The sequence below is a fragment of the Triticum urartu genome, chromosome 7A (genome assembly GCF_056163025.1).
Source record: "Triticum urartu cultivar PI428250 chromosome 7A, HENAU_Tu73, whole genome shotgun sequence".
Taxonomy (NCBI): domain Eukaryota; kingdom Viridiplantae; phylum Streptophyta; class Magnoliopsida; order Poales; family Poaceae; genus Triticum; species Triticum urartu.
Genome location: NC_141879.1, coordinates 666,515,054 through 666,537,267, shown reverse-complemented (window position 1 = coordinate 666,537,267; position 22,214 = coordinate 666,515,054). Strand labels below are relative to the sequence as shown.

Sequence of the window (22,214 nt, the reverse complement as noted above, 5' to 3'; positions counted from 1 at the left end):
TTGTACATCCTTTGCATTCGAGCAGGATATCATCAATGATGGTGGAATCATCAATGAAATCCGACAATATAGGGATGCACGATATGTATCTCCTCTAGAGGCTATTTACAAGATTTTTGGTTTTAAAATGTTTGGTGTCAGTACATCTGTGCTACAACTCCAGCTTCATTTGCCAAATATGCATACAGTTGCATTTAAAGCATGTGAGAATCTTGTAGATGTTGTAGCTCGACCATCTTCTTCAAAGTCCATGCTTACAGAATACTTTGAGATGAACCGGAAGTTTCCAACTACACGAAAATGGTTGTACAAAGAGTTTCCAGAACATTATAGATGGATCCCTGGAAATAAGAAGTGGCAGAATAGAAGAAATAAGAGATCACAGATTGGAAGACTTGTGCATGCACACCCTGCTGAAGGAGAGAGGTACTACTTGCGTGTGCTCCTAAGTCATGTCCGAGGTGCCACTTCATTCGATGATTTAAAAACAGTAAATGGCAAGCCATGCAGTTCCTTCAGGGAGGCATGTGAGCACTTAGGCCTCATTGAGCACGACAGGACTCTTGATGATTGCATGACGGAGGCAGCCACATTTCAGATGCCTTCTGCCCTAAGACGGTTATTTGCAACTATACTGGTGTTTTGCGAGGCAACAGAAATTCGGCAGCTATGGGACAAACACCTGGCATCAATGTCTGAGGATTACCATCGTAATCAATCCAATGAGGCAACACTTGAGCAGATGGTCCTCAGAGATATCAGGGATATGTTGCAATCCATGGGAAAAGATATTACAAGCTATGGACTTCCGGATTTGTTTGAGCACGATGGTTCTTCTGACGGTGAGTACAAAGAGGTAACAGAGGAGAGGCAAATCAGCGTGGACAAAGAACACCTAGATTTATTTAGCAGTTTGAACAATGAGCAACTGGCTGGTTTCAATGAAATAATGGATCATGTGATGAAGCACAAAAGCCAGATATTCTTTGTTGATGGTCCAGGAGGCACCGGCAAGACATACTTGTACAAGGCATTGCTTGCAAAGGTGCGTTCGATGGGCCAGATAGCGATTGCAACTGCTACATCAGGTATAGCGGCGTCAATAATGCCCGGAGGACGGACTGCGCACTCCAGGTTCAAAATTCCAATCAAGCTCACTGACAACAGCATGTGTAGTTTCACAAAGCAGAGTGGTACAGCGGAGTTGCTTAAACAAGCCTCCTTGATAATTTGGGACGAGGTCGCTATGACAAAACGTCAAGCAGTTGAGACGCTTGATAGATCCCTGCAGGACATAATGGACTGTTCTTTGCCATTTGGGGGAAAGGTTGTCGTCTTTGGTGGGGATTTCAGGCAGGTCCTCCCCGTTGTGACACGTGGGACAAGAGCACAGATCACGGATGCTACACTTCTAAGATCCTATCTGTGGGAGAAGACCCGAAGATACGCCTCACGCGCAATATGCGAGCACAGGCTGATCCTTGGTTCTCTGAATACCTCCTAGGGATCGGCAATGGAACAGAAGAGACAATTGGCGACGACTATGTGCGTCTCCCTGACGACATTGTGATCGGCTATACCGAGGATGAGAAAGCTATTAACACACTCATCGACAATGTCTTCCCATCGTTGCATGCCAATGCTAGATCGAGAGAGTATATGAGCACACGTGCTATTCTTTCCACCAAGAACGATCATGTCGATGACCTGAATGAAAAGATGATCTCCAGGTTTCCAGGCTCAGAAAAGTTATACCATAGCTTCGACTCCATCGAGGATGACTTGCAGAATAATTACACGATTGATTTTCTAAACTCGATCACACCAAATGGCTTGCCCCCGCATGTGTTGAGATTAAAGGTTAACTGCCCAGTCATTCTGCTCCGGAACCTCGACCCTCATAATGGCCTATGCAATGGGACGCGACTTATGATTAGAGCCTTCCAGGATAATGCAATCGACGCAGAGATTCTTGGTGGTCAGCATGCTGGACAGAGGGTCTTCATACCTAGGATCCCTATGTCGCCCTCGGAGGACATCTCACTTCCTTTCAAACTTAAGAGGAAACAGTTCCCCATTCGCCTGAGTTTTGCGATGACAATTAACAAGGCGCAGGGTCAGACTATCCCAAACGTCGGTATTTACCTTCCCGAGCCAGTATTCTCACATGGTCAGCTATATGTTGCATTGTCAAGGGGAGTGTCCAGAGAGACGACGCGGATTTTGGCCAAGCCAAACAACGAGGTTGATAAATCTGGGAAAAGCACCAAGAACATTGTCTATAGAGATGTTTTGGGGAGATGAGGCAGGTGCGCTATTCCGGCATTTATTTGCACCTTGTTATTGTATCTGTAACTACTTGTGGATCTAACATTATTTGTTTTTATTTGCAGGTTTAGCGAAGGAGAATAAGCAGCAGAAGAGGAGGTAAGGTGGATGAACACAAGGGTATCTTCTTCGATCGAGCAAAAGGTGAGAGCTCTGCTTCTCCATCTGACCCCCCCTGATATGTATGTAATGACCAGATGGGGTACGCACATGATATGTAATAATCAGATGGAGTAGGCATACATAATGATAGTGCCTACACCTTTTTTCAGATGATAAGAGCAAAATGTATGCTACTGTGTTGTTTTTGAGCTTCCATGCAAAATATTTTTCTATGAGTATAATGTGCTAATGTGATGATGTATTGCAATATTTCAGGTTTTCAAGTTTGTCAGGTGAGAAACACTGCATAGAAAAAAGGTTGAACAGACGTTCATGCCAGGAAGAGGCGGAGGACAAATTGAGTGTCGAGGTACTCCGTGAGAAAGAGGATAAAGAAAGGAGTCAGCACATAAAGAGAGGCACCCAAAGTTAAAATGATACAGTCCTAATAACATCAACAATCTATCATAGTTATTAGCTTTTGCTATTCACTTGCTGTTTAGCCTATAGTTCAGCATCAGCTAAGATTGTGCTCCACTTTTGGGCCATCAGATTTCCATGTTCTGATAATTAACCGAATGGGTTATGTTTTAATGTAACTGATTTGGGTATGCAACTGTTGATGCATATAATTCTGAAGAACACGCATCATTGCTGTTAATAATATATTGTACAGGACTTGCTTCTTGATAATGTCAAGCATTATTACTACTATATTGAACATACGTCCAGGACAAAAGTTTGTTTTACCAGAAAAATTTAAGCTGGCTGAAATAACTAGTGTGTATCTTCTCATTGCAAAATTTTATTTTACACGTGATCAGCAATAATATAATAATAAAACTTAAGTATGAAACTCACCACAGTGGAAATCTGCTATGTCATCGTTTTATCAGGCTCACATCTCTTGGAACAACTTAAAGCACTTCCCTGGCCCCTCCTGTCTAGCACAGCCACTGAACTAAACCTTCTGTATCTGTATATAAAAAGGTAAGAGAAAACACACAAAAAATCAAAGATATGTTCCGATGAGCTGAAACCAATATTTTTGTATTAAAATGTATTACGAAAATAACTCCATTAATTATGTATGCGTGGTGAATAAAAAAACAAAAATAAAAGCATTGGGCCTGAGATAAATCAAAGCAAAAAAGGAAAAGCATTGGGCCTCAGATAAATTAAAGGAAAGTGTGGGTCCTGAGATAACGCTCACGATTCCCAATCCTCACGCTATGGAAGTATACTTCCCGTGATTTCCACCTTCCATATCCCAATCCTCACGCTATGGAAGTATACTTCCCGTGATTTCCACCTTCCATATTGCCTACAACAATATATCTCTCGATCAGGAGCAGAAAGAAGCAATGGGTTTTGCATCGTAGGGTTTCCTTCCACCTCTCCTTCATCATCTCTCGCAAAGGACTGCCGCATCTCACACCACTCCACCGCGCCGGCCTCCTACACCGCAAGTCTCTCCAGCATATGTCCGTGAACTACCATCGTCCTCCATGTCTGGGTCACAATCCCCGGTGGCCTGTGCGGATCAATCTGCTATCATCACGGTAATGATATCTCTCTGTAATTACATCCTATTCACGATTTCACATCTACAAGGCAACATAGTCACTAGAGGGGATCCAACAAAGTGAATCAACATGCCCTGTGTGACCCCACAAAATTGCCAAGATGCTTTGTGTGACTGTAGAAATTCTTTGGGCAACATCCACCTGATTACTTGAGAGAATATTCACGCAAGTGAATATCAAAAAGTTGATTGAATGAACAATTAGACAAAGAAACAGATACTGAAATTTTGTTGGAAAGAATGTCCTGATGCCACTAAGTTAAAGTAAACATGTCAAAATATGTGCACCCAGTTGTGATGTATTCCCTCCGTCCCAACATATAAGATTGTTTTTCAAGGTAACAGAACTTAGGGGCCTAATGTTAACAGCGTGACAATAATATGTGCTTCAGTTTTCAGGAAAACATCGACGGGGGAGCCAAGAATGAGCATACCACAAAATACGAGGATATGAACACCGACTCAACAAAGGCAATAGAAGAACAAACCATCATCGATGATACAGAAAATATGCAGATTGATGAGGTCATACCCTAAGACAAGCATGCGAAACCCCAAGTCGAAAAAGGCGGTTTTTATTTTCACATGACACTATTATTTTTATTCTACCAGGACAAAACAATATGTAATTTGTAGTATAATAATATCATGTCTACATAATATTATATTATTGTGTGTTTCAGTTAGTAAGCGAGGAAGAACCAAATGGAATAGACGACAAAGATGAAATAGAGAAAAATAATAGCATGCAGACCACTGATTGCGAAGTGATAAAGGCATGCTTTCTTTTCAACTATCCCAAATAGTTCTAATTCTAATTATATTATATCCTGCATAGGAATTATTCTTTGTAATATTTGCTCTCAGGAATTAAACTTCAAGGAAACAAGTGAACAAATGCAGCCACCTCAAGACGATAAATTAGCACAAACATTCAACACCGAAGAGGCAGAAACTATAGGGGACAAGCTGGCAGAATCAAATGAAATAGCCGACAAAGGAGAAGTGGAGAAAAAGAAAAGCACGCGGGGCACTGATTCCGAGGTGATAGACGCATATTTTCTGCCCAACTATGTCTCAAATAGTTTGAATTCTAATTATATTATATCCTGCATACAAAATATTCTTTGTAATGTTGCTCTCAGGAATTAACCTTCGATAAAACAAGTGAACGAATGGGGCTAGCTCAGGATGAGGAATTAGCACAAACATTGGGCACCGAAGGGGCGGAAACTATATGGGACACGCTGGTAGAATCAAATGGAATAGCCAACACAGAAGAAGTGGAGAAAAAGCAGAGCACGCAGTCCACTGATTCCGAAGTCTCCGAAGTGACAGAGGCATCTTTTCTTTTTCAACTATGTCCCAATAGTTCTAAATCTAATTATGTTATATCCTGCATACCAATTATTCTTTGTATTGTGGCTTTCAGGAATTATCCTTTGATGAAACAAGTGAACAAATGGTGGCAGATGAGGACGAAGATTTAGCACAAACGTCCGGCATGAAAAGGCCACAAACAGTGAAGCCTATCCGACTACATAACAAACCCAAGAAAGCACCAGACTATGTGGTGGCTCCAGAAGGCACGTACAAGTCCTTCTATGCCTTGCTTTTGCTACATTTATTTTCTTCGTTGTTAATGAATGTTTTGACTTACATCATGATAGATTATGCTTGCACCGGCGATGATTGGTCCGTGATTGAAAATATCATGACTGAACCAAGCGATAAAAGAAATTTAGTGAGCATCAACGACTCATATCTCAAAAAATTACAATTACTACGCCTTTTAACCGAAGGAGAATTTGTTGGCGACGAAGTAAGTATATGTAGCTTTATGATAAGAGGATGTTATTAACATGAGTTCCTTTTATCTCCTAACCAAGGTGTGCACTTGATATTGTAGATCATAGACGCATACATACATTGCATAAGTGCTAAGCAACATCTACAGATGAGGTCAGGTGGAAGTGTGTTCTTAGAGAATGCATGCATCTCTAAGATGATAAAGGAATTTAGCTCTATACGGGATGACGCACCAAAATGGGTATTACAGAGAGCTAAAACTTATTTGGAACATGATATGGTGAGTCTCAGTTCCGTACATATTACTATAAATTCAATAGAGGACAAATGTTTGTATACATGGGACCTAAACTAACAAAAAACCTATTTTCAGATATTCGTTCCAGTTAACATTGAAGAGTTTCATTGGTACCTAGCAGTTATAAATACCGGGAAGCGATGTACCCAGGTGCTCGACTCGGTAGGTCCAGGAATGAACCGCAACGACCTCACTGCTATGGTTAGTTATTAGTCCCACTGCACCTTCTTTTGATAAGACAATTTTCTGTTATTCTTCGATTGTGATGCTAATACTTTGTCATTTATTCATGCAACAGCTGAAAGGACTGGAAAATGTATTCCAATATGCTAAGCTTCAAATGGAACTAAAATCTGATAAGTGTAAAGACTTAAACATCAGTGCATGGCCAAGGGAAGAGTGTATTAAGAAGAGACTGCAGACAGATGGGTATACCTTCTAACTCAAAGCAATCGACATTATGTGTTTTTTGTGTGTCCCCATTAGTTGCATCACAAAACAAATTTTTCCACAATAAGAATAAAAGTATACAAGCTCAAAGGATACAGACTGCAGAATAAAATGAGGCTATGCACCGATTTGACGAGCGATGAGAAGGGAGGGTCCCGAGCAGCAGCACAGCACGCAGAGCTCTTCGTGGTCATCCATGGAAGGAAGGAACTGCAGATAGCGAGCTCCTGCTCCGGACCGAATCGAACAGCCAATTGAAGTTGTTATCGGAGAGCAAAGCATCTGGATCGAGGGGATAAGAGTTGAAACCGGACCTTGTTGGCGTCCCGAGCAGTGGGGAAGGGAAGTTCATGGCGCGCGGGAGAAGGTGGAGACGCTCATCGCGGCGACGGCAAGTGCGTCAGGAGGAGGGAGGGCCCCGGCGTCGCCGGCGCGCATGACGAGCTTGAGCGCCTCCTCGAGCACCTCGGCGACCTTATATGAAGAAGGGGCGGGGCAGATCAAGGGCCTGCGCGCCCGCCGACAGTGGTGACGAAGGGGCGGGGCAGTTCAAGGGCCTGCGCGCTCGCCGACAGTGGTGACTAAGGGCCGGGGCAGATCAAGGAACTGTGCGCCCGCTGGCAGCGGTGACGAAGGGGAGAGGTGGGGCACATCGCGGGCCTCCGCGCCCGCCGGCAGCGGTGACGAATGTGAGGGGCGGGGCACATCGCGGGCCTCCGCGCCCGCCGGCAGCGGTGACGAAGGGGAGGGGCGGGGCACATCGCGGGCCTCCGCGGCCGCCGGCGGTGCTGACGAAGGGAAAGGGCGGGGCGCATCAGGGCCTCCGCGGCGGTTGGCAGTGGTGACGAAGGGGAGGGGCGGCCACCACAGATCGCCGGCTGTGGATGGGGAATCTGGCGTGTGCCAGTGAAGGAGGATAGAGGGAGGGAGGGAAGAATGGGGAATCGGCGTGTGCCTGTGGAGGAGGGAGTGAGGGGCCAGTAGAAGGTTCACTAACTGAGTTTTTGTATTTAATACTACTACTTCACTAATCTCCACTGTTAAGCACGTTTAACCAAACTATATTAACTTCTTACATTATTTTTCATACATTCCAGAGAGGGATTATGAGTGAGCGCAGGATTTTCTTTATCATCACTTCTTTGTTACAGTCATGATCATTTGATGATTTAAAAGTCTTCTTATATAAATATCTATAAAATTGATAAAAGAAACTATTGAATATATTAAGTTTTGTAATCATACAGGTCATCGTGTGGTTTGTGGATGGTAAATTTTATGGAGTACTTCACAGGAGAAATTTTGTCTGACTCTCCTACACAGGTATTTTTCGATGTGTATCATTATACTTACATTCTATGGTGTATCACTATTTAACTATGAGTTCTGTTTTAATAGGATCATATCACAGATTTTAGAACAAAACTAGCTGTCATTTTAGTGGACTCAGAATTGAATGATGATAATATAAGAAATCGAGACATTGAAGATGACGAAGACAACACAAATCCCACGGATTGTATGATTTTGGAAACACCCCCTGAGAACCTCAAACCATCGAATACATCGTCAGAAGTTGAGCAGGAGTCGCAATCATTTATCCTTTCGCCCTCTCTCACTCCAACAAATGATGACTTAATAGATGAACTTTGTTTGTTCATCGGTATGGTTGATGATGTCGCTCTACTAGAGTAAGCCATATATTTTTAGTTCATTTTGTATTTTAATAAATTAGTATGATTTTATTATAGTTTACATAGTTTCAATTTTACAGAAACGAATGGGTGAAAAGCTCTGATCCTTATCCCATTAGTTTGAATTTGAGACAAATAAAAAACATATTAAATAATGATGAATGCATGGATGTTGATTGCTTCAATATGGCTGTACGGATACTAGCGCGCCACGAAGTCCAGCTTTTCAGAGACATTCCATGTCACTACATGGATCTAAATTTTTGTGTAAGTCATTATAATCATGTATTACATTTTGCCTCATGGAACTAATATTTTGTTTTTCTCATTTTAGTTCATGTCCTACTATGCACGAGACTCACATCATCGTGGAAATATGGACATTGCTATGTTGAAATGGATGTTTGATAGCTGGCCAGACAGTAATGAGTATCATATTTCACAGTGTCATACAGTAAGTTTTAAAATTTTAATTTGTAACAATGGTTTGTCATGTCTTAACTAATGTTTTAAATTTTTAAATGTATGCATCGTTGCAGATTTTATTGCTTGGGATATTTGTGGGATATTTCTATTGTTTGTTTTTGATCAAAATAAAAAAGTTGTCTCAATTATGGATCCGATACCAATACCTATTTTGGGAAAAAATGTACTTAAAACTGTGGTCAACAACCTAAACCGTGCGCTCCAAGTTGCAAACCCTGCATTCAAAGACGACATCTCTAAATGGGAATGGAAAGTTCCTGTTGTTCCAACAAACTCACATGGGTATGAATCTTTTCAATGCATTACAAGATTAATTGATTTATTCAATAGACAATGTAATATTCTATAAATGCAGTGCCTTGTCGGGTTATTTGGTGTTTAATTTCATGCACTCATTGTGCGATGGACAGCTATATTTTCCCATACCCCAGGTTAGTATTTACACCATGCTTATTTATATACACATTGCGCATTATTTTGTTATAACAATGTTGCATAATGCATATGTAGGATGATTTTGAACTGAGAAAACAAGTTTTGGTGCATATTTTAAAGTATGAAGAGAACGAAGCTCAAGACAATATCCCATCAATTGAACGAAGCATCATAGATCGCATCAATAGATGGACCTTCATTGCTTGAAAAGATGGACCTTCAAGAGATGCATAGTTATTGACTCTAAAATATCTTTTTGTAACAAATTATAATACAATTATTATGTCATCGTGCATATTATGTGAAGACATGTTTCTGGATCATGTGTTACACACGCGCTCATATCGTTGGCATAAGACAGTTGGCTCGGTAATAAAAACTCACTAACATAAAAAATAGATTCACAAAATATGTCACTCTTTTGAAAATATATTTTAATATTATATTATATCAACTCATTTTGTTTGAGACGTGCGTTGCACGTGCATGCTTACTAGTAGTATATAAAATTTCATAGCGATGACAACACCGTCATCTTAACTCCGTCCAGCTTTGTTCAGAATTTATTTTATCTACGCATCCACATCAAAGGACACGGGCACTCATAGACTTTGACGAAAATCGCTCAGTTCTTAGCCGGGCATGCGTGCATCCACAGCAAGTAGTCACGCATGCGTGCATCCGCCGATCAAGACAGGCATGTTCTTACCAGGTCCTCGAACGTTCTACTGAATGTCCTGACCGAAATTCAAGCTCCAATCACGCCATGTAATTAGGGTGCAATTATTGGCCATGACGATAATATCGCCGAGTGAGTTCTCTTATTAAGTAATCTGATCCAGTCGGGCTACTGACCTAAGCAAATCACATTATAGTCAAGACAAGAAATCCAACTTCACGGGCTGGATGATTGGAGTATATTAATTCGGTACAATTAGCCAACTCCGTCGAACTCTGATAATCAACGGTTTTGCCGTTGCTTTCTCGCGGTTTTGTTCCTGTACGGCATGTGCATACTGACCAAGCATTTCTCCCCGTTCACACGCACGCAACGACCACGGCGAGGAAGAAGATGAGCGCGGCTCGATCAGACGAGAGCGATCGCTTAATTTGGAGCTGCATGTGCCCGCGTGGAGATTTGCCTGATTTCGAGGCAGTTTGGCAGGTGAAAATTAACGCCTTTGCAGCCACTTGCCGAGGCAAGCCAAAATAGCGAATCACCGCCGACATCGCGACGAGTGCAATTTGAGTTTCAGTCTCTTGTGCCGACATGCATGCATGCAAGGATGGCGTTTGTGGTCTAGTCGTATACTCCGCTTTCGTTTTCGTTATACGTAGTACCATTCTCGGTATTTCGTAGTCCGTCTAATTGAGCAGCGCTGCCTTGGACTGGTCGCGCTTGCGTTGGACCGATCGACCGACATCATCGCCGTCACCGGCCACTGTCACTGACCAACACAAGCAAGACTGCAGCAAGAGCTCCTAGCGCATGCATTCATGACGTACTCACGTACGCCTATCCGTACGAATTATAATCCTCTTCTTCTTCTTTGCGATTGATGGTCAATCAGTTAGTCACGCGGTGTGGAGAGGACCGGCCGAGCTAAATCTGATGGCACGGCAGTTAGTTAACTCCAGAGTCAGGCTGATTGGCAGCATCATACTCTTGTTGTAGTGTAGGCTCCGGCTCCATGGGAACGACGATGGAGCACATGTGTACAGGTAGGATGCTGCACCAAGCTACCAGCGTAGCGCGTAACTGAACGCCATCGCTGGAACCGTGATACGTACGGTATGGTACGCCTCATCATTGGGTCGCTAATCCCAATCATTTAGAGGCCCGTACAGTACGTACGTCGCCCCCATGTTGCTCGCTGCTTCTCCTGAAACTCAACCGAAACCAACTCATCGACTAAAGCAAGCACGACACGGCGCCTACGCATGGCTGCGCCGCGCATGGCGCAGCCAGCCTGCCTCTCGGGTCTCGGCTAGGCTGAATCCGAGTTATTTACCCAAAACCACCACATTATGGGCTAGGATAACAGATCGGTACCACATTTCAGGCAGGTCACACAAAACCATCAACAATGGGTCTAATTTGTAACGCGGAGCACTGACGCTGCGTTTTAGCCCCGAAAACAGCGAATCCGACAGGTTGGTCCCGCATGTCGGGCTGACGTGGCGCGTGTTGACGGACGCCGTTAGACGGCGAGAGACGGCCGTTTCGGCGCGCCCGTCTACGAGGTCAAGCCGTTCCCTTCCCCCGCTCGATTCAATCCAATCGATTCAGTCCTTCCCCGCTCCGCTCCGATGGCGACCAGCTCCGGCGGCGACGGCGCACACGGAGTCGACGGAAGCGGCGACGCCGCACTCAGCGGCGAGGGCCTTGGTACTACTTCAGGGCAGAAGCTGTTGCGCTCGCAATGCGGGGTCATCGGCCCCCACACCGATGGCGGCTGCGACCTAGATCCAGAGTCTGCCGCGGCGGCGGGCCTGTCGCCGGAGCATGGTACCGAGGAAGCAGCTTCGCAGATTGGTCCCGCGGATGTGCTCCCGTTCGTCCCATCTTCAGCTAGGTAATCTGAATCTTTCAAAATCTGTTCTTACTGCAGGATCATTTGGCCATGTTTATCGACTACAGGATCATCCCATCGTCTGAGCTATATTAGGCTTGTAGATATTGTCTTGTTAATATATGTCTATTTTAGGCATGAATTGCTTACACTGTATTGTCATGTTACTTTAATTTAAAATTTTGCTTACACTGATAGTAATGTTAGTACTGATTTGCCAGTTACTATAATTTAAAATAGTTCATTATAATTGTCAGATATAATGGTCAGTTATGTTAATACAATTGACTTGTTAATATTCATTTGTATGTCTATTTTAGGCCTGAAGATTTATGGTCAATCTATTTCCAGTTTCCTGGAGAGAAGTATGCTCTTGTTAAGATGTCTGAAAGAGAAATCACTTATGGTAGTTTGGTCAATGTAATGGTCGGCAATGGATACTGTAAGGATGACAGTCTTTGCTACTTGAAAGATGAAAATATAGGGCTGCAAGGTGTTTGTGTGATTAAAGGCAACATTGAAGTAATTCACATGCTGAGACAATTTGAGAGCACCCAGACATTGTCACTGACAGTTAGAAAGGGAAAGATAGTTATTGAACCAGCAGTTGGAGAAGATCAACATGCACAGCAAATAGAAGAAGAGGCACCTGTTGTTTTTGCTGTTGCTGAATCAGGTGTTGTGCACAAAACAGTTCCTCCTAACTGTCAGTTACATCTTGGGACACAGGAAAGTGTAAAATTTTTGCCAATCACATCAGTTCCTCCTAACTATCAGTTCCATTTTGGGACACAGCTTAACACTGAAGTAAGTGTCAATTATGCTGATTTTCAGTTTGATTCAGATGAGGAGGACAATGCAGTTAGTGAGGAAGCAATTCCTGTAGGCATGGACACTGATGAAGAGGACAATGCAGTTAGTGAGGAAGGTTCAAGCAGTGATGAAGATTTTGTAGTTGATGTTGACCACTTAGATGCAGGAGAAGAAGAAGATGACTCAGATTCAGTGCATTATGTAGAAGAAAAAATTGCAAATAGGAGGACAGAGGAACCTGAGCTAGATGAAACTCTTTCTGAAATAAAGAGGAAGAGAGCTGAATATATGTCAAGTACACACTGTGAGGGGGACACAGATCCTGAAGATATATATGACATGGAGGAGGAAGAAGATGATGAGGAGGCCCAAGAGATTCCAGTTCCTGAGCCTGTTAAGAAGAAGGCAAAGAGGCCAGGTCCTACTAGTAGGTCCCACTCTAGTGCTGGTCCAAGCATTAATCCTGATTGGTTTCCATCTTCAGAAGAGGAAGATACAGACTTTGAAGCAGATGATGATGGAAATGAACCAATGTCCTTTGTTATCAGCTCTGGCAGAAGGAGTAGGGCTAAGAAAAGACCACCTAGGGTCTGGTATGATGAGGACAGGATGCATCCAGAACAGCAATTCCAGCTAAAGCTCTGTTTCAAAGATGTTTACCAATTCAGAGAGGCCCTAGTCAATTTGCATGTGAAACAACTTAGAAGGTATAAATACCACAGAACTGCAGTGATAGGGCAATTGTTTGCTGTGAGGGAGATGGTTGTCAATTCTACATGGTAGCAGCACAGATAACAAATGAGCCCACTTTCTGCATTAAGAAGATGAGGTTGGAGCACACATGTCCCACCCAGTCTGAGAAAACTAGGATTAGTTCAAGGTGGCTTGGCAACAAAATGCTTGAGACCATCAGATCAGATCCCAACACTACTGTACCTGCTATTGTTGACAAGGCAAAGAGGCAATTTGGGCTTGAGATTCCTAGGATGATGGCATGGAGGGCTAAGAAGAAAGCAAAAGAGATTGTGCTTGGTGATCACAAGAAGCAATATAAGAGGCTGAGAGACTATTTGGAGACTGTGAAGCTTACAAATCCTGGATCTAGGTGCATTGTCACTACTGTTAGTGGAACCAGAGAAAATCCTACTGCTGGACCAAGGTTCCATGGTCTATTTTTTAGTTTGAATGCATGTTGTGAGGGCTTCTTGAATGGATGTAGGCCATTCATAGGTCTAGATGGCTGCTTCATCAAATTGACTAGTGGTGCACAGATACTAGCAGCTACTGGAAGGGATGCAAACAACAATATGTACCCCATTGCCTTTGGAGTGGTTGGAGTTGAAGATACAGTTAACTGGTCCTGGTTCTTGACACAGCTAAAGTATGCTCTAGGGGGAAGTGAAGAGGGCAAGTTTGGAAAGTACACATTCATGTCTGATAGACAGAAGGTTAGTTCATTTGCTTGTTCATTTAGTTCATTTACTTGTTCATTTAGTTCATTTACTTGTTCATGACTAGTTGGTAGGTGTCGAGTCGTAACCCTTCTTGTCGACACTTAGGCATAGATAGCCTAGGGTGACCCATGTGGTATCAAAGAACATATCCATCATTAAAGTGATGCCATCATGACTAGTTGGTAGGTGTCGAGTCGTAACCCTTCTTGTCGACACTTAGGCATAGATAGTCTAGGGTGACCCATGTGGTATCATAGAACATATCCATCATCAAACTGATGCCATCATGACTAGTTGGTAGGTGTCGAGTCGTAACCCTTCTTGTCGACACTTAGTCATAGATAGCCTAGGGTGACTAGGGTGACCGATATAAAATCATTTAAAATCTAATTAACTCATATAAAATCATTTAAAATCATATTAACTCATATAAAATCATATAAAATCATTTAAAATCATATTAACTCATATAAAATCATATTAACTCATATAAAATCATATTAACCCATATAAAATCATATTAAATCATTTAAAATCATATTAACTCATATAAAATCATATTAACCCATATTAACTCATATAAAATCATTTTAAATCATATAAAATCATATTAACTCATATAAAATCATATAAAATCATATTAACTCATATAAAATCATTTAAAATCATTTAAAATCATTTAAAATCATTTCAATTCACTTTCATGCAGGGTCTACTCAATGCAGTGACAACAGTATTCCCAAACTGCCATCATAGGTACTGTTTGAGGCACATCTATGCAAACTTCCAGAGAGCAGGATTTGGAGGAGAGGATTTGAAGAGATGCATGGATGCAGCTGCCTATGCTTACACTGAACATGACTTCAATTTGGCCATGGAAAGCATGAAGGCTGAGTGCACTGCTGCTTGGGAGTGGATGTCAAGAATTCCTGCTAAAGCTTGGTCTAGGCATGCAATGGACACTAATTGCAAAACTGATTTAGTGGTGAATAACTTAGGTGAAGTTTTTAATAAGTACATTCCAGATGTAAGGAACAAGCCAATTGTCACAATGATCAATGGGATCAAGGACAAGTTGCTAGTGAGGTTCCACTAGAAGAGAGAGGGTGGAAAATGTGCTAGATGGGAGATTGCACCAACCTATGCAGAGAAGTTGGAGATGAACAAGAAGTATGCAAGGGATTGCAAAGCACTCATAGCTGGCCAAGGACTTTTCCAAGTCACTAGTGGAGACAAGACCTATGGTGTTGACACAAACATACAGACATGTGGGTGCAAGAAATGGGACATCACTGGAGTTCCTTGCAAACATGCTTGTTCTGCCATCTATAGGTCTAAACAGCTGCCAGAGGATCATATCAATGTGTTTCTCAAGAAATCTATGTACTTGGAGGCATATAAGCCAGTGATTTACCCTGTTCCTGGTCCAGATAGCTGGGTGAAAACTCCAACACCTGACATTGAACCACCACAGTTCAAAGATGACAAGAAGGGGCCAGCAGAAGAGAAAAGGAAAAAAAGGAAAGTTTGAGCCACCTCAAGCAAAGCAGACATCTAGGATGGCTACTATAACATGTGGGAACTGCAAGCTGCAAGGACACAAGTACACAAGTTGTCCAAAGCCATTGAGGCCTGATCGGCAAATCAGGAAGAACAAGCACATGGTATTTTCATTTTGAAATCACTTGAATGTTCATTTCTATTGACTGATCATTATAAAGTTGTTTAATTTTTTGATTACAGGCAAACAGGACTGTACCAGAATGGCACCATGGTGCAGCTTCATCAGCTACTGGAAGTGCTAGGGGTGCACCATCATCATCTACTACAAACTCCTCTCCTGCTGCTACTGGAAGGGGAGCAAGGTATGATACTACTCCTGCTGCTGCTGGAAGGGGAGCAAGGTCTGCTACTACTCCTGCTGCTGCTGGAAGGGGAGCAAGGTCTGCTACTACTCCTGCTGCTGGAAGGGGTGCTAGTTCTTCTCCTACTGCTGTTGGTAGAGGTGCAAGATCTTCCACTGCTGTTGGAAGGGGTGCAAAAAGGTTCAAGCCTCCAAGAAGTTCTGCAGAAGCTTCTACTAGCCAGCCTGCAGGCAGTAGGCCAAAGAGGACAAAGTACATGAGCAAGAGGATGGAGGGGTACTTCTATGCCAGTGGGAACTACTAAATGCTCAAATTTGAAGTCTGTGTGTGCTAAATCAGGCATTACATCACTTTATTTATGACATTATGAACCTATGTATGGCACTCAGAACCTATGTTTGTTAAAACCTATGTATGGAGTTGTGAACCTATGTATGGCACTTTGAAGTTATCTATGTTTATCTCCTGTTGTTAAAATTCTGTGCAAATAGATGTTCTGTGTAAATATATGTTGTGTGCAAAATAAATTTTGAGCAAAAAAGATCTGTGCAAATATATGTTGTGTGCAAAATAAATTTTGAGCAAAAAAGATCTGTGCAATATATGTTCTGTGCAAATATATGTTGTGTGCAAAATAAATTTTGAGCAAAAAAGATCTGTGCAATATATGTTCTGTGCAAATATATGTTGTGTGCAAAATAAATTTTGAGCAAAAAAGATCTGTGCAATATATGTTCTGTGCAAATATATGTTGTGTGCAAAATAAATTTTGAGCAAAAAAGATCTGTGCAATATATGTTCTGTGCAAATAGTATGGACAACTACAAACATTTCATTTGATACAAACAAAATACATTAATAAGTAGGCCATTGATCCAAGGATACATTGATAATAAGTAGAACATTAATTAGTTCTTGGGAGTACACAACACAAGTCTTCGGAGTACACAACACAAGTCTTGGACATAAAGATACATAAAGCATCACAGCTTTGGAAGTGCATAAGAGCACATTCATATCAACTACAGTGCTACCCTAAACCACACCACAATACATACTTAAAAATCATCACATATGTCCTTCAACTTCTTGATCTTGTCCTTGTACCCATGTTTCTGTTTGAGCAGATATGCAATCATGTACTCCAGTTTTTTCTTCTCTTGTTTTAGTTGGTCCCTCTCTGTCACAACTTGGTCTCTCTCTGCCACTAGCTGGTCCCTCTCTTTCTCTGCCTTTGCCCTAAGTACCTGATGAAGATTGGTACAACCATGGTCTGCCAGCTTCTTCTTCTCCATCTCCTCTTTGAGATCACTTAGAGCCAACTTAACATTGCCCAGCTCTGTGATAGCATCCTCCTTGTCAGCAACCATTTTTGCAAAGTCCAGTTTGAAAAACCTCAGATCTTCCTCCATCTTCCTCTTTTCTCCAACTAGTTTGTAATTTCTTTCACCAAGCTCAACATTTTCTTTCAGCCTGTCATCGATTTCTTTGTTATACATGCTCCACAATTCAGTGAGGGTGAACTGCATAGCCACTGACCACTCTGGGTCTATCCACTCCGGATAATTGCACTTTAGTTCTGCCTACAATTAAATAAATATGTTCTCAATAAGAAATTGTATGAAATGTGCACAAATTCTATAATACTCTGTACACTCTCTACTTTGTTCTATCCATTGAATTGTAGTTCAGTTATATCCACTGAATTTAGTTTAGTTCTATCCACTGAATTATATTCTATGCATCAATTGGTGCCTAAATCAAATATTACATCACTCTTAATTAATAGATATATTGTCAAAATTGTATGCACAAATTATGGGCAGAACCAATTATCAAAGCATATATAATTTTTTCCATCTATAAGATTGTATATGCATAGATTATGGGCAACAACTATTACATCAACAGAAGCAACAGAAGCAACAGAAGCAACATACCTTCTCCTCAGCACACGCAAGAAAACGTCTGCCTGTGTCCACAGATTCAAATGCAACAAGCCTGACGCAAGGTGCTTGATGCAGACAACGAGACGACAGGTCGTGAGCAATGCCACTCCATTCATAGCAAGAGATAGTCCTAGGAAGCTAACCACCACACAAATTGCACAAATCAGCGGCCTGGTAAAAAATCCCCAAATGATGAACCCTAACCCTAGCGGGATGAACCCTAATCCGTGGGGGAGGCGAGAGGCGAACACGCATACCTGGCTAGTGACTTCTTCGCCGTCCCAAGAAGAGCTTGAGGACTGGTCGCTCCAAGAAACCATGGCGGAGCGGCGAAAGGCGGCGAGTCGACAGTGGCGGCGCCGGCGGTGGTCGGGGTCGAGAGAGAGGACAGAGAGAGTGAGGAAATGGCTGGTCTGGTTCGAACACCGACCGGTACGGGCCACTTGAACGGGCGCGCCGAAACGGCCGTCTCTCGCCGTCTAACGGTGTCCGTCAACCAGCGCCACGTCAGCCCGACAGGCGGGACCCACCTGTCGGATTCGCTGTTTTCTGGGCTAAAACGCAGCGTCAGTGCTCCGCGTTACAGATTAGCCCCATTGTTGATGGTTTTGTGTGCCCTGCTTCAATTGTGGTACTGATCTGTTACCCTAACCCATAATGTGGTGGTTGCTGGTAAATAACTCGCTGAATCCTGATACATATAGCACTGGATGGATATGGTAATCGATTCTCCAGCGGTACGATCTAGCTGTATTCGGTGATTGCTTTGCGTTTCGGAGGTTGATGAGATTCTTCTTATCTTACCTTATCAAACAATGTCAAGGTCTCAAGGGCAGTGAGAACGTGACTTTCAGCCACATGACGGGGAGTGGGACACCGCCTTTGGTCACGGCCTCAGCGAAGGCAGGGGGGCGGATGTGCGTGGCGGTGAGTAAAAAAATGTACCCATCCTGAAGGTGACATAGAAACTTGCATGCTCAGAACATACAAACGTGGTAGCACCGCTACGGCAGCCACAGTTTTAATTCACACAAGTAAAATGATTACCAGGGTGCCTGGTTCGGTGTCCGAAACAAGGCTATGAGTGCATGGCAAGCACGATCCAGGATGGAAGGATGGATAGGTCTGCATTCTAAAGATGCTTCGCTTCAGTTTTCCTTTTTCAGTTTTACTAAAACACATCTAGATGTGACATAAGCATTGCATATCTAAGTTATATGTCATTAATCTTATGATGAGATTCGTGTGGGTATTTTTTCTTCTTTTCCTTTTTATTTTTTATGGTTGGTTGAGTCATTTAGATGTACAATAATTAGGGAACATCTAAATATGCCCTAGACAGCCTACTTTTTTTTTTTGAAGAGAAAGTTTCCTTTTTTAGTTATTTAGGCAATCTCGTGAAGTTTTTATTAAATCATTACAATGTTTACAAAGACGAAAAAAAGTTTATTGGGCCAACATAACTAAACATGGTGGGCAGCCCCTAGAGTAAAAACTTCGCGAGATTGCCTAACAAATCTACTGTGATTGTCTTGAGGCCACCGAGCTTGTTTGCCATGTCGACTTGCCTCAGTGACTAACTTGCTGGGCCCAGTAAACCCATATACTATAACTCTATAAGAGAACACAGAGTTCTGGGCCTGCCTTCCCACGTTCATGTCACATACATGAAAGCCTTTTACTGAGACAATACTAGCACTCGTTGTTGATGCACCGTTCTCAAAAAAACAGGAGAACTCGTTGATGCATTTAATGGGATCTCTTTGCATCAAATAGAAGGGTGGCCACACAGGGATGCGTCCTGGTGGGTCGGCCCATTTGTACGACTGAGAACAACCGAGACGTACTATAGCACTATGGGAAATGTCCAAGAGACGATACTTTAGCAACTTTTTTTCTTCAAATTTTAAAGTTTATTCCCATTTTGATACTATAGCACTATGGGATGCGTCCTGGTGGGTCGACCCATTTAAAGGTGATTTGTTTCTTCAAATTTTAAAGTTTATTCCCATTTTGATTTTTTTTAAACCTCAACATTTTTTTGAATATTTGAAGGTGTCTTAAAAACACGAACCATATTTCAAATTTGCAAACATTTCTTCAAATCCTAACAATTTAAAAAATTCAACAAAAATGGAATATTAAACCATTTTTCACATTTGCAACAAAATTGAAATTTTAAACCATTGTTATTTTTCAATTTTTTTTATAATTTGAAAACATGTTTTAAAATTTGGAACTTGTAAAAACCTTTGCAACCGTTTTTCAAATTTGTGGAAATGTTTTTCAAAATTTTATTTTTATAAATACAAACTCTTTTACAAATTTGGAAACATTTTTATAACGCTAGCAAAATAAAAAATTTAGGGAAACCTAAATAATTCTTGAACATTTTTGGAAAACAAAAACATTTTCGAATTAGCTCACATCATTTCGTAGTTTGATTTTTTAATCAAATATGCGAGTTGTTTTGAAAACCTGAAAAAAAAATCAAATTTGCAATCATTTTTCTAAAGTTTGGATTGTTTTTTAGACACGAACATGTTTTAAAACAGTAATAATCTTTCTACTGTGCACATTTTTTCAAACTTGTGCATTTTCGAAAATTCGCGAACAAGTTTTAAGTATCGAAGATATTTTGAATTGCAAATAGTTTTCTTCAAAATTGTGAACATTTATTAAAATTTTGATGGGTTGTAGCACGAACAACTTTTTTAATTTCTAAACAGTTGTTTCGAAATTTTCAACATTTTTTAATTATCCACAATTGCAAAATTGGTGCACATTTTTTTAGGATTTTGAAAGGTTTTTGAGGCAGGAGGAAGCTTTCATATTTGTGAATATATTTTTATAATATGTGGATACTTTTTAAATAACTAATATTTTGTAAATTCGTCACCATTTTTTGAAGATGCGTTTTTTTGCAAAAATTGCTAACATTTAAATTTTGAATATTTTTAAATTGCACACAATTTATTCAAATTTGGAAACAATTTATGAGAATGCGAACACTTTTTTCAATTCGTGAACATTTTTTTGCAGATTCTGAATATTTTAAAATTGTGGCACTTTTTATCGAATCATGCAGAATTTGTCTAATTGGCGAACACTATTTTTTTATATGCGAACATGCTTTGACGTTGCGAACTTTCTTGAAATTTGCGAAGTTCTAGAAAAGACAAACAAGACTTTATTTAGAAAAAAAATAAAAATAAAAACCAAAATGTATACCTGAAGAACCTAGTAAAAAAACAACAGAAAAAGCCGGTTCAGAAACCTTCTCGAAAATTCCGAAAACCGTATTTGCTGTAGAGTGTAGTTACCTGTCATGGGTGGGCTTGTGATGTCATCATTCGCCAGCTGCCGGTGTGTTTCAAAGACAACGTGACGTATTGGGCGTCACATAGGAATTACGACATATAATATGAGGGTGTTCTCCTAAAAAAGTAATATTAGGTCGTTGATTAAATTGCCCCATCTGTATCTGGAATGATAGGGCTCCTAAAAAAACAATGATGCTCTCACAATACTGTTTTGAAGGGGAAAAACTACATTGATGCTGTCGCTGGTTGTGTGCTTAGTAGAACAAAACTACCACCTAAAACCATAAACATATACTCTGACACTGGAAGATCTTTTGTCTAGATAAGCTAGAACATAAAGTGAGTTTTTTTCGCTTACGGAGTCATGCTTGTCATGTCACTTTGCAGGGGGAAAGTACAGCCCACCTCTCAAAAGTCCTCACCGAGAATATAAGACATTATCCAACCGAAAGAAATGCTGGAAATTAAGACAATCTTCCAAAAGTTCATGCTAAGATGAATTCACCCAACGTGTGAAAGCTCTCCTTTGGAGGAAAACCCAACGCGGTCAAAGTTATTTCGTCACAATCACATTTGTGGTAGTTCTTGTGGCATGCTTCTATATTAGTCTAAAAAGAGAGGAGAATATGGTGTACGTGATGAAATTCCCACCAGATCAGCATCACGTCATGAACAAATGAGGAAAGAGGCTAACTGTTAAATTAAATTAATAAAAATGCCAACTTTATTGCATGTGCAATTTCCATTGCTAAATGTAATGTGTACCTCAAAATGTTTGGAGCTACGGAACCTTTTCTGTTAGGTTACATATTATTGTAATCCATGGAAATTATTGATGGAGCTCAAATTTTGAAAATTTCAAAATCAAAATTTTAGGTTTCAAAAAATTCAAACACACACACACACACACACACACACACACACACACACCTATGGATGTGCACTACTTGTCCATACACTTTCATGGTGAAATACATTTTTAGACAAGCTACACAAAGATAACAATATACTATTCACTATAAAAGTACATGATTTAATTTGTTACAGTGC

General features: G+C 41.2%; 2 protein-coding genes and 2 pseudogenes across 2 annotated transcripts; 3 read left to right on the top strand and 1 right to left on the bottom strand.

Annotated features, from left to right (window-relative positions):
• Nucleotides 1-598: 598 nt before the first annotated feature.
• Nucleotides 599-2,304, top strand: LOC147961227 (uncharacterized; annotated as a pseudogene).
• On the top strand, nt 2,301-9,394 carry LOC147961226 (uncharacterized). Its single transcript, XM_087533720.1, has 19 exons — nt 2,301-2,322; nt 2,394-2,427; nt 2,707-2,800; nt 4,415-4,540; nt 4,699-4,782; nt 4,883-5,059; nt 5,161-5,346; nt 5,448-5,601; nt 5,686-5,837; nt 5,925-6,104; nt 6,198-6,323; nt 6,421-6,551; nt 7,820-7,895; nt 7,971-8,263; nt 8,347-8,533; nt 8,601-8,724; nt 8,806-9,034; nt 9,108-9,183; nt 9,263-9,394. The coding sequence occupies exons 1-19, from the start codon at nt 2,301-2,303 to the stop codon at nt 9,392-9,394; spliced, it is 2,583 nt and encodes an 860-aa protein (XP_087389846.1).
• Nucleotides 9,395-12,141: 2,747 nt separating this feature from the next.
• LOC147961225 (uncharacterized) lies at nt 12,142-16,196 on the top strand (annotated as a pseudogene).
• Nucleotides 16,197-16,950: 754 nt separating this feature from the next.
• Nucleotides 16,951-18,161, bottom strand: LOC147961224 (uncharacterized). Its single transcript, XM_087535819.1, has 3 exons — nt 18,099-18,161; nt 17,833-17,979; nt 16,951-17,475 (listed from the first exon to the last, which is right to left on the bottom strand). The coding sequence occupies exons 1-3, from the start codon at nt 18,159-18,161 to the stop codon at nt 16,951-16,953; spliced, it is 735 nt and encodes a 244-aa protein (XP_087391945.1).
• Between the last annotated feature and the right edge of the window lie 4,053 nt (nt 18,162-22,214).

Bases quoted from the DNA above. Each gene is read 5' to 3' on its own strand.
- LOC147961226 (XM_087533720.1), top strand. From the start codon at position 2,301: ATGAGGCAGGTGCGCTATTCCG. The intron at 6,324-6,420 runs GTTAGTTATTAG...TTCATGCAACAG, and splicing joins GCAACGACCTCACTGCTATG to CTGAAAGGACTGGAAAATGT. The intron at 9,035-9,107 runs GTATGAATCTTT...CTATAAATGCAG, and splicing joins GTTCCAACAAACTCACATGG to TGCCTTGTCGGGTTATTTGG.
- LOC147961224 (XM_087535819.1), bottom strand. From the start codon at position 18,161: ATGGTTTCTTGGAGCGACCAGTCCTCAAGCTCTTCTTGGGACGGCGAA. The intron at 17,980-18,098 runs GTATGCGTGTTC...TGTGGTGGTTAG, and splicing joins GCGAAGAAGTCACTAGCCAG to CTTCCTAGGACTATCTCTTG. The intron at 17,476-17,832 runs GTATGTTGCTTC...ATTTAATTGTAG, and splicing joins TTGCGTGTGCTGAGGAGAAG to GCAGAACTAAAGTGCAATTA.